Below are 11,376 nucleotides of genomic sequence, written 5' to 3' on the forward strand. Positions count from 1 at the left end.
CTCCCTTCTTGCTCAGTTTCCAGCGGAACACTGGTCCGGAAGAACGTCCGACGGCCAACGTTTGCAAAAACGTAACCCTTCCTTGTACTTGTATATGTTCATTGCCTTGACTTTAACATCTTCAGTTCCCACGGCCTGCTCCCGTCTGACCGTGTAGCTCAATCGGTAGAGCGGGGTGATCTAATCCGAAGGTCGTGGGTTCAATTTCCACCCTGGTCAGAGTTTTTCTCTGTCCTTCTGTGGGCCCATTATAATTAGTGGGGCTAACGCTCACATGGTTCATATGGGGTAGAAAACTGGCACTTCACATTACACTCTAATAAATTAAGCCTTCTCCATCAGGCCACGAGGACGCTTTCGCTTGAAGAAAAGGGACGTTGGGGTAAAACGTGATATTCATCGGTAACATAATCTGACTGTACTGGGTTAAGCCCTGTAAGAAATATGCAAAATCCTTCAATAACAGGACAGGCAAGTTTACAGAAATAATTCAGAGTACAACATCAATTTTCGTCACTCAAACCCAAGGAATCGCAGCATAGCGACGTCAGCGATGTGTATTATACGTTAATGGTACCTGTCTTATAACAACAGGCGACCAAAAAACTAATTAATTATTAGACCTTTCTCCAAAATGGCGGAAACGGAGTTAAAATTGAGCTGAAAGAAAAACTGATACCAGAAATAGAAAGACCACCTTAACTTTAGTAACCCTGCAAAGTTTCAGCGTATGAGGTGTTAATTTGTATGACTGGAGGTATACGCCATACAAACGTTTGTAAATTTCTCAACTTACATTTTTTCAGCTGAAATTACACCAGATATGCTGAAAATTTGCAGGGTTACTAAAGTAAAGCAAGCACACGGTTTTAATTTTAACTTATTTGAATTTTCGGCCGCCATTCCCATAGCCGCCGCCAGTGGCTGGGCACGCGGCAGAATTGAAATCGGTTCCAGTTTTTTCCGACCAGGATCTGTTCACGCGTCACAGCAATACCGAGACGAAGTCGAGGTGAATATTCACCGATAATCACTGAGCCTGAGGCGAATAATTGTTTTAGTATAAATAGACAGGTGATTATTTCAAAAAAGAGACAAAAAAAAAACATTTCAACGCGAAAATCATCTTCACTTACAGTGGCAAAACGATTACTGGCAGCCATTTTGTCCGTCGAGGTGATTATCGGCTGATAATCCGAGATAGCGAGCCAATAGGCCACTTCACATCAATAGCCCAATGCATTAACCGTATCAACATTGCAACAAAAACAAGCTTTATTTAATTAGCTGTGGTGTTGTTGTCCTTTTCAGTATTACAAAATAACATAAATGGCCCTTCCAACAAAAATTCACTCGTTTTTTTATGGCTTTATTTTCCATGAATTTTCTCTGCATCAAAATCTTAACTCAACAATTTAAGGTCCCTTCCTTTCACAGACTTTTAGTGCCGACCAAAAGGGTTCAAATTATGGAAGGCCTTTAAAAAAAACTTGTCAGTAATTAATACAGTAAAACCAAAATTCCATGAAAGAATAGGCTCTATTAATAGAGTGTTTTCACTCGTGTGATCAGTTACTTTCTTTTTCCACCGAAACAAAAGAAAACGTTTGCATGATAATAGAACTCAATTCCCGGAGAATTAGTTGGGACACCAACATGGCCGCCATTCCATTGTTTAGGAACACCAACTGGCAACATGGTCCGTAAAGACTTGTTTCCATATCTCACAGTGCCTTTGGATGTGACGCCTGGAACAACAGAACTCAAACAACCCAAACCCAAAAAAAATGCTAACCTTAGGCCTAAACATTATCTAAAGCATATTGTTTTGGCCTAAGGTTAGCATTTTTGTAAAGGTTTAATTGGGTTGTTTCAGCTATTGCACCCTTCACCCCCTACCGCCACCCCAGGCCCCTCACGTCCAAAGGCACTTTGAGATATGGAAACAAGTATTTACCAACATGGTCACAGTGACGTCACGTGAAAACACTCCATAAGAAAACTAGAAACCTCATGTGATTTTTAATAACTATGCATATTTATATTGTTTGAAGCAAGGTTAGGACTATTGCAATCTACAAGGTGTGGTCACACTAGACTGCCTACAGGCTTATTGGATATTTTGTGAGTAGAGCAGATGGATTTCTCTTCCTCATCCCACCACTTTAAGAGAACATTTCTGAACAACCACAAGGATAGCCTGTTTGCAGGTTACAATCATACTTGAGGCTGTTTACACTGTGGAAAAAATATCCTGGCCCATGAAAGACCCTAGAAAGTGGTAACCCAATGGCACATGTTCTCGGTATAGACCCCTTTTAGTTAATTCCCAGTCTGGAGGACAAAAAAATAAGATAGTTTTGCATTTGAAAGGTTTGTTTCTCTCATGGGAGAGAACAACCATTGTTTTGTCCTCCAGATTGGGAATTTCTGAAATGGGTCTATTTAGTTTACCTATAAAATATTGAACTTGGCATTTTAATGTTAGCATTTCTCAAGTGATCAGTGATGAGACCTTAGCAAAGAGACGGAAAAAGCCTAATACCACGCAAAGCAATTTCACTTGAGAGATTGTAGAACTTGCAAGATCAAAACAAACAAGGTGGCTGCTGGGTGCTCAGTACTTGTTATTTGTTTTTCATTGACCCATAACCCCAACCCAAATTTCTGTATGGAAACTAAGTAGAACATTGCTTAACACACTTGATCTTTCTCCCTCTATTCTTGGTTCACCCATTGTGACAAGGCAGCCATGTTGGATAAGAATACAATACAATTTCTTTTTGCAGAATTGTAATAATAATTAATTTCAGTTCTCAGCTGAGAGAGAAAGGTTATTGTTCTTGTCATCCAACATGGCCACCATGACATCGCATGCAAACCAGCAATGTAAACACACCCAAACTTGTAAGGTTAGTTCTAACCTTACTTCAAATAACTTCAAATAACTCAAAGTCTTCGCAGGACAGGACCTTGACCCTGCTTGTAACGTCTTTTAAAGTGCCTATCACCTCAACAAATTTTTTCCCCTTTATTCATTCTCCAGAATCCTCCCATGTATATTGTGTTGCTTTTGAACCCTTAAAAAAACTGAATTTTTTCACTCACTTTGAAAGACGGCAAAAGTGGCCATAGTTTGATCCATGACAGAGCCACGAAGAGGAATGAGTTCGATACTGGGTTGAACTCACAAATAATTACTTTGCAACACTATTTTCAAAGAATTATCGCAATGCAAAGCAGACTATGATGTCAACCCGGTATTACACCCATTCCTCTTTCTGGTGCAGTCACAGATCAAATTGTAACTAGTTTTTGCAATGGAGGCTAATGCGGCGGAATCTTTTCAAATGCAAATACTTTTTAATATATTTCCCCGCATTAGCCTCCATTGCACGCTAGTTCGAGTCCAATACTGAGAATACGAATATGGTCTATTAGTGTTAGACAAAATTAATGCAGAGAATTATTGGGCAGACAGGATTTTTTTGAGGTGCTCTAGACACTATAAAGGTCTTCTTGAATAGGAAGCTCAGAGTTTTCTTTATAATGTTAAACAAAGTAAAATGCTTGTATGAGGATAATCTTAGGTTATTGGGGATTAAAATTTCTCCCAGCAGCTGTTGCTCCCACCATTCAACTTACTTTCAAGAAACTGAGAAAAACACCCACTTCCACAAAGCCTCCAGTTAAGGTAAGCTGGTGTATTCTCAGCATATTTGCATAATGGTCAGCCAACAATTTTGAATTTTTAAGGCCAGATTTGGGGTGAGCAATAGAACGCCTTTGCCCAATCCATAGTCATGGTAAATGGCACATGCTTGTGGCTGTGTTGACACACAGCTGGGGAAAGTTCTAATCTAAGGGTGCTTTCCTTTTATCAGAACTGGCTGGCCAGACCAGTCAGTTTCCAAAGAAAATGCAACAATTTGAAGGACCACTTGCATGATAATCCCTTGCATTCTTCTAGGAGTATTTTATTATTCTCAAACAGTGCTAATTTGAAGGCGTTGTAGAGTTAGTCCTTCGAAATGCCCAGTCTGGCTGGTTAGTTCTGTCAAATGGAAAGCGTCCTAAGTAACCTTTAAATGATTTTATACTAAGTTGTATACTTTGCTAATACAAATTACAATATTAAGTTGTATACTTTGCTAATACAAATTAATAATCCAAAATAAAGGCACGGAGAGGCAGAAATGGTAATAACTGTATTAAGCTTTGCAAGACAAAAATTTATGTTTGTAATGAGGAAGATTCTAAATAAATCCCAGTCATTAAGAAAAAAATATGAAAACTTCATTGAACGTTACACATAGCTTGCTCAATATTTACAAAATATACAATAATACAGAGATGCTTTTGTGAAAATGGCTCTTGTTAACAAAATTTAAACCTGACCAGTGATAAATAGAAAACACCCCAAACATATTTACTATGTTTCATGAATTCCTCCATTCAATCCCACTTTATTTACAATAGGATATTTCCCAAGCATATTTTGGTCTTGTTTTTTGTGTTCGTGACCATAATTTTATGTACAAATCCTGGTATCACAATTAAGAACTGTTCTTAATCAATATGTTCTTTAATTCTTCCAACGTTGTATTCAGTCTGCAAAAAAAAAAAAAAATTAAAGAGTTCCAAAGGTTATAATGTAGCAGAGGTTTCAATAGAAGCCAGCGACCTGCGAATTCCGCCGGTGACTCCTTAAGTTATTGCTGCCTACTTTTTCGATAAATTACACAATTCTCACCATTTCAGTTCAACCCATAATTCTTAATTAATTTTATTTTAATTCAATAAAACAACTAGAATATCAAGGAATCTTTTGCTATATGTTCTGCTCCTTTTTGGACATTGAGTATTTTTTTGAATTTCCTAAATATTTGCACTTGCCTTAGCAACTCGCCAACACGATTCTTTGCAATCCGGCATGTTGGATGAATAGAGGAGAAAGATTGGCGCCAAATGTTGCTTCAATTACATTCACAATGTCCTTCCAGTTTTCCATGTGTTGTTTATTAAAAATGGAAGACACAACAAGAAAGCGTGCAGTTCATGGCGATATTTTGTCATATTTCAACAAGAGATAGAGAGAGCAAAAAAAGTGTCCTCTAACTTGACTATGTGCAGCTATGTGTTAATAGATTGCTGGAAATTAATGCCATTTCCGAGCTCCTAGATTTCAAAATTTTCTGGGGGAACATGCCCCCAGACCCCCTAGGGAAAAGAGGCCTGATGGCCCCTTTCTTGCCACAGCCGCCTACTTCACAAAACCAGCGGTTTACTAAAACTCCTATTGAAACCTCTGATTTAGCAAAAAACATGAGACAACAATGACATGCTGCAGTGTTTGGGATTATTAAATGACGGTAAAACTCCCCTACAACCTAGAATTCGGGAAGAATAATTTTCAGTTCCTTTAAAAGAACACAGCTGAGCAAAAGACACTTTTTGGCTACCCTGGTAGAATTCCTCCATGGGATTCTAAAGGACCCTGTTTGTAAAATTTTATTTTTGAGACAATAGTTTGTATAGAATCATTTTAATCATTCATTGTAATCAGTACAATGCAAGAATACTGTAAACACCAGTAGATAAGCTGCTTTCTTTTACCATAAAATTTTGTCTACGAGAACATCTCGGAATAAATCTGTAAATTTTCATAATCAGCCTCCAAACCCTAAACTAAAGTGTGTTTTAACTAAACACCAAGAGATTCTGCATAACTTTATGATAACTGGTTCCTGTTTGTTTTTCTTAATGCTGTTGGCAAGTCATTTTCACAGAGATCGATCAACTGTGAGCAAGAACCACACAATCTTTGAGAACTCGCCTGGTAATTGGCCCAATGTTTGTCTGTTGTTGACAATTTTGACAGGAATTTTCCAGAAAAATTATTGACCTCCCTTTCACAAGCAAACCCTCTAGTTTGGCTACTTGTTCACTTTAAGTTTGTTGTTGTTGGCTATGTTGCCTGTTTTGCTTTGTGACTACAACTGCGAAAGCAACATGACCAGAATTACTTTTTCTTCCACAGTCAATCAAGTTACACCAGAAACCCATAAGGGTTGAAACGTGTAACGGCCCCTTGTGTGCTGGGAAACAAGCTTTGGAATATTCAATTTGCTAAGTACCATATTTGGAACAACAAGAGTGAGAGGTTTCCAAATATGGTACTTAGCACTGAAACATTCAACCAATCAGTTCGCACTGAATATTCGGAAGCTGTGAACGCGTGACACATAACAATCCTTATGGGTTTGTGGTTACACATATTGTGGCAGCCCAGCATTAGTAACTACAATCACTCACCATGGCAAGTTGTCTTCCTATGGTTCCAAATGTTACAACTCCTGAGAAAAAGTACCATGGGATCCAAGCTCTTGCATACAGGAAATCTGGCTCGTCAGTTCTGAAAGACAACAAAAAAAATAGCATGTCACAATCTACTTGTCAAATTGCACTAAATGCTCCTGAACTGATGTCTAGTTAACCTAGCTAAACCTTTTCATGTTTCTGTTAACAGCTCTACTCTACCCAATGACTGAATATGATTAGGTCAAGGAATAACCAAAATCATCGCTATAACACTAGGGATGTTTCCTTTTTCCCCATTAACTAGAATCAAGATCAGACAGTGTTCTGTTTTGTTTCATGTTCAAGGATCTGCACTTCACTACCAGGTCTTCTATGATGAATCTTAAAATCTGTTAAAAAAAAGGCTCATAGGATTATTTCTCTCCATTAAGTATTTCTTGGTTTTAAATATTATGAAGTTTCATCTATTTAAACCATGGAATACAAATCCTGTTCTCGACTGGATTTTTTCAGGGTTCCTTTGCATCTACTAAGTATGTTGATCTTTCCAACTTTCCCTTTATTTCGTTCGAGCTTTAGATTCGTCATGTTTCTTGGTCCACACTCAGGGTTCTTGTTAAGAGCCGGTAACCGGTTATTTTTACCGGCTGTTCAAGTAAACGTTACCGGCTGTTTCACTGAAATATTTGCCGAAATTATCCAACGAATGTTCGTCTGTGTAAAGGTGAAATCACATTGTGTTTATGGGAAAATATTGCTTTCCCCTTCCAACCAATCCTGTGAAGATATCTGGCACATGTTATTGCTTCTAAAGTATACCATTTGTAAAAGCAATCCAGCTTGTTTTTCGCCAACTCATCCCTCGAAACTATGTCCGCCATGTTTCCTTTCCATTCCTGCCGCGGCCAGGGGAATTAAACGTTTACAACATGGCATCCACACGTGGAAAACGACAGAAAGGTCTTTCGGAATTTGGTTTTCAACAATAGTGTCAGAAAAGCATTGGTGAGTGAAAATCAATGAAATAAAATAAGCTACTTTCTTTTTGCTGAGTATTAAATTAATTTAGGAGCAGCCGGAACGTGACAGTGATCGATACGAACGTCAAGTTAAGACTTGAGCTCGCTAGCCCATGCAGGGGCAGGTAACAAGGTTACCTGCTATTTTTGGTTTTTTACCTCCTGTGCAAAAACTTAGCAAGAACCCTGCACACTGATACAGTCCATTAATCTTAGGACTTAAAAGGAAACCTAACTCTCTATATATGATTTTGTAATGGTCTCCTTGCGTACAACTCCTTAACTTGGAAAATCTGTGATCTTTTATTTCAGTTTCCTTGTTATTCAACTTTACATGCACTTCAAATAGTTTTGTTAAGTCTGTCAAATTTATGAGAGATAGCAAACTACAAATGAAAAACAAACAGGCTATGAAGGGAAATAAATCAATAAATCTCTTTCTTTGCATTTAAAACCATTTAACCCATTGACTCCTGGGGGCTCCCCATTGACAAGTAAAATCGTCTGGTGTTAGACGCAGTCATGTATGGCTGGTTGACAGGCCGGCTTGCAAGTCAAATGGTTAATGGGGACATAAATTTTCAGCGACTGATTAACCCATTGATTCCTCGAGGTTCCCCATTGACGAGTAAAATCGTCTGGTGTTAGACAGAGTCAAATACAAAGTATGGCCGGTTCAGGTCGGCTTGGGAGCCAAAGGATTAAAACAGTCGCTCTTGCCACAACAACTGTACATTCATAAATTTGAACCAAGACAGCAGTTCATTAATAACAGATTTTACACTCTGCCTACTGCCAGACAATTTTACTTGTTAACTGGGGCCTGAGGAGTGAATGGTAAAGTTTGTTAACTGCCAACTTACCTGTAAAGCCCAAGGTAAATTAAAAATTGCAGTGCAGCACAAGTGCACGCGGTCACCAGAACAGCAAGTCCTAGACCATTTTTAGACCGGTCAAACAGCCACCACAGAATTAATGAGGCTACGGCCATGAAAAGAGAAAAGTGCTTTGGACTGTTGAAAGAGATTTTCTACCACAAAGTCAAGGATTAAACAGGTTTAATTTATTTTTCCCAAGTAAAATTAATATAACTCCATTTAAACCACAGGAAGCCCAGGCTCCGCTCGGTAAAAAACGGTAACGCTTTGCATGGGAATTGCGATAATGGACTCAAGAAGATACATGTATTTACATGCAAAAGCTCTCACTAAAGAGGGTGTACTTTATTGTCCTGGTGATTTGCTCGCTTTCTGTGCGGTTGTTTCTCTGGCTTTCCAGCCAGTTGTCGCTCACAGCAAAATAAAGGAAAGTGATTTCTGGCTTACCTCACATCTTGGCAATAAAATCACACTCTTTCAGCATCAGTCACACTTAAACTCTGACGATGGCCACACGGATTAATTCACTTCTCCATGACCAAGTTTGAATTCGCTTACAATGACTTTGGACATGGCAGGTCAACCGATCACTTTCAAGAGCCTCGATACGAGAGCAAATCAGTAAACATATCACGAGTTAATGTAAACATTGCGATTATCCATTGTTGAGAAACGGTGATGAGTATCTGAATATTCAAAATCCTTTGAGGCTTCCTTACAATGAATTTGGACATGGCAAGTCAACCGATCACTTGAGCCTTGATAAGGTGAGAATAAATCAGTAAACGTATCAATTACGAGTTAATATTAACATTGCGAGTATCCATGGTTGAGAAACGGGGATGAATATCCGAATATTCAAAATCCATCAAGGCTTGCTTACAACAAATTTGGACACAGCAAGTCAAGCGATTACTTGAGCCTCTCTCGATACAGTGAGAGCAAATCAATAAACGGTTGACTTGCAAATTTGTTGTAAGCGAGCCTCAAAGGATTTTGAATATTTTCTGTATTCATCGCTGTTTCTCAACAATGGATACTCGCTGGACCTTCAAATTTATCTGTGGGGCCATCACCAGACTTCGAGCATAACTAATGTTGGAGAAGTGTGATTTTGTCGGCGAGATGTGAGGTAAGCTAGAAATAACTTTCCAGCCTTTCCTTTATTTTTAGTACGAGTGACAACCTGGGAGGCTGTGAAATCACTTCAATTGCATTAAATCAGGCAAACAACTGCACAGAAAGTGAGCAAGTTACCAGGACAATAAAAGACAGCTTCTTCATTGAGAAGTTTTGCATGTAAATATCTTTACGAGTCTGATATTGGGATTGCCATAGAATTCCTTATTCTTTTTATTATCCGAGGCTGGGCTGCCTGTGTTCAAACTAAAGAAAAAGAGAAAGGCAGAGAAAAAAAATCAGCAAGGGTTACTTTCAATTCAGGCAATGCAAGGGTAAATAAATAATTATTGATAGGTGCAAACCAACAAAGGCCACCTACGCTTGGCCATTTAATTTTCAGCTGTGCAAAAAGAAAAAATAAAATAAAACAAAATTGATACCTTTTTTGAAAGAAAATTTTAAAGATATTCATAGTTGTAAACCCTTTTATCATTATGAAACACAAGACATTTTATTAAGGGGTTAATTTTTAAAAATATTTTGAATGCACCTCAGTTGCAAGTTAATGATACATACATACATACATACATACATACATACATAATCTTTATTTTGACACGATAAGGATAAAAGCTATAAACCCAACAATGACAAAACAAAATAATACGAGCGGTGGGGGCCCATTTAAAACATTACAGTTGAATCGAAATTTACAATGTAGTTATTTATAGCGGTGGATTGCGAAATTTGACATTTTGATAGCAGCTTACACGCAACTCCACAAAAAAAATAATAAGCAAAAATTTATAACATTATTGTACAGATAGTATGATACCTACATTGCTGACCAAATACGAGAAATGGGTACAAAACTATCCTGCCCAAAAATATATCTAGTTTCAAATGCCTCATCGATGACAAAACAGGAATCGATCCTCGATTATAATGTGCTAGTAATACCTGGTATAAACAGAAATATAACTGTAAAGATACGGCAAAAACAATAAAAAATCTAAAAAGCAACTTCTGAAAAGCTTTACAAAACGATTGAAACGTGTAACGTTATGCGGAAATGGGATTTAAATTTGTTTGGTGTGATATTTGAACCCACCCGGAAACGAGGCAATGATCTTAAAAGACTCTTCACGCACTGAAAAAACAACAACACAATCGTAACATGACCAACAAAAGGATACGGCACAAGCGTGGCTTATTCCTAGGAACAAAACAACGCATTTCGCGACACTGGACCACTCTCTCTGTAATTTATGAGGTTTTCCAAGTCGAACATCGGTGCAGGGGTATATAATTCCAACTAGGGCAGCCACTGTTCCCGACGATGGAGCGATCCACCAGACAGTACTAAAGAGATTTACAACGATTCCAAAGTCTACAGCATGTATTCTCTTTCTACGAACTTCTGGTAAGACAGAAAACATGAAAAGAACCAGAGCGATGAAAGCTCCAAGAATAAACAGCACAATTCCGCGAACGAAAACGTTCACAACTGATGGAGCCATAGGCATTTGGCGAAATAACTTCAAGAAAAATTGTCCGCTCGAGGAAAAGCGTCTTCCACAAAGCAAGCACTGCATCCTTCGTCCCATCGAGTGAAAAGAAGAAGAAAAAGAGGTAATGCTCACAGATTTATACCGGCTCAACCTCGTCAGACATGTCTTCCGATTGTCTTCCGATGGTTCGTCAGTGGCCTGACTATACTTGACCAATCACAACGTTCCAAATATCTGGTGCGCGCGCCGGGGCAAAGGTAAATTATCGAACGACACATGTTCAGCGATTAGCCAGTCACAGCACTTGATGAAAACGTGGGTGAATGGTCGGGTGAATGTGGACCTCACATAGCCTACGTGTAGTCGTACCCTCCTCCCGTTTTTCCCTTCGGGGGGAGGGTACGGCTACACGTAGGCTAGAACTCACAGAGAAATTATTCACTTCACGTAGAAGTTTTAAATGACCAACCTTTTCGTACTTTGACTCTAGAATTCCAAGTACCTTCACCAGAAACAAACTTATTT

The 11,376-nt window shown here is 38.5% G+C and overlaps 1 protein-coding gene across 1 annotated transcript; it reads right to left on the reverse strand.

Annotated features, from left to right (window-relative positions):
- Positions 1 to 4,187: 4,187 nt before the first annotated feature.
- LOC138013238 (insulin-induced gene 2 protein-like) lies at positions 4,188 to 11,124 on the reverse strand. The gene is made up of 4 exons (XM_068860258.1): positions 10,537 to 11,124; positions 8,204 to 8,370; positions 6,316 to 6,415; positions 4,188 to 4,611 (listed from the first exon to the last, which is right to left on the reverse strand). Exons 1-4 carry the CDS (start codon positions 10,945 to 10,947, stop codon positions 4,570 to 4,572), a joined length of 720 nt encoding a protein of 239 aa, XP_068716359.1. The 5' UTR covers positions 10,948 to 11,124; the 3' UTR covers positions 4,188 to 4,569.
- Positions 11,125 to 11,376: the final 252 nt, after the last annotated feature.

This window comes from Montipora foliosa, chromosome 8 (assembly GCF_036669935.1).
Source record: "Montipora foliosa isolate CH-2021 chromosome 8, ASM3666993v2, whole genome shotgun sequence".
Taxonomy (NCBI): Eukaryota; Metazoa; Cnidaria; class Anthozoa; order Scleractinia; family Acroporidae; genus Montipora; species Montipora foliosa.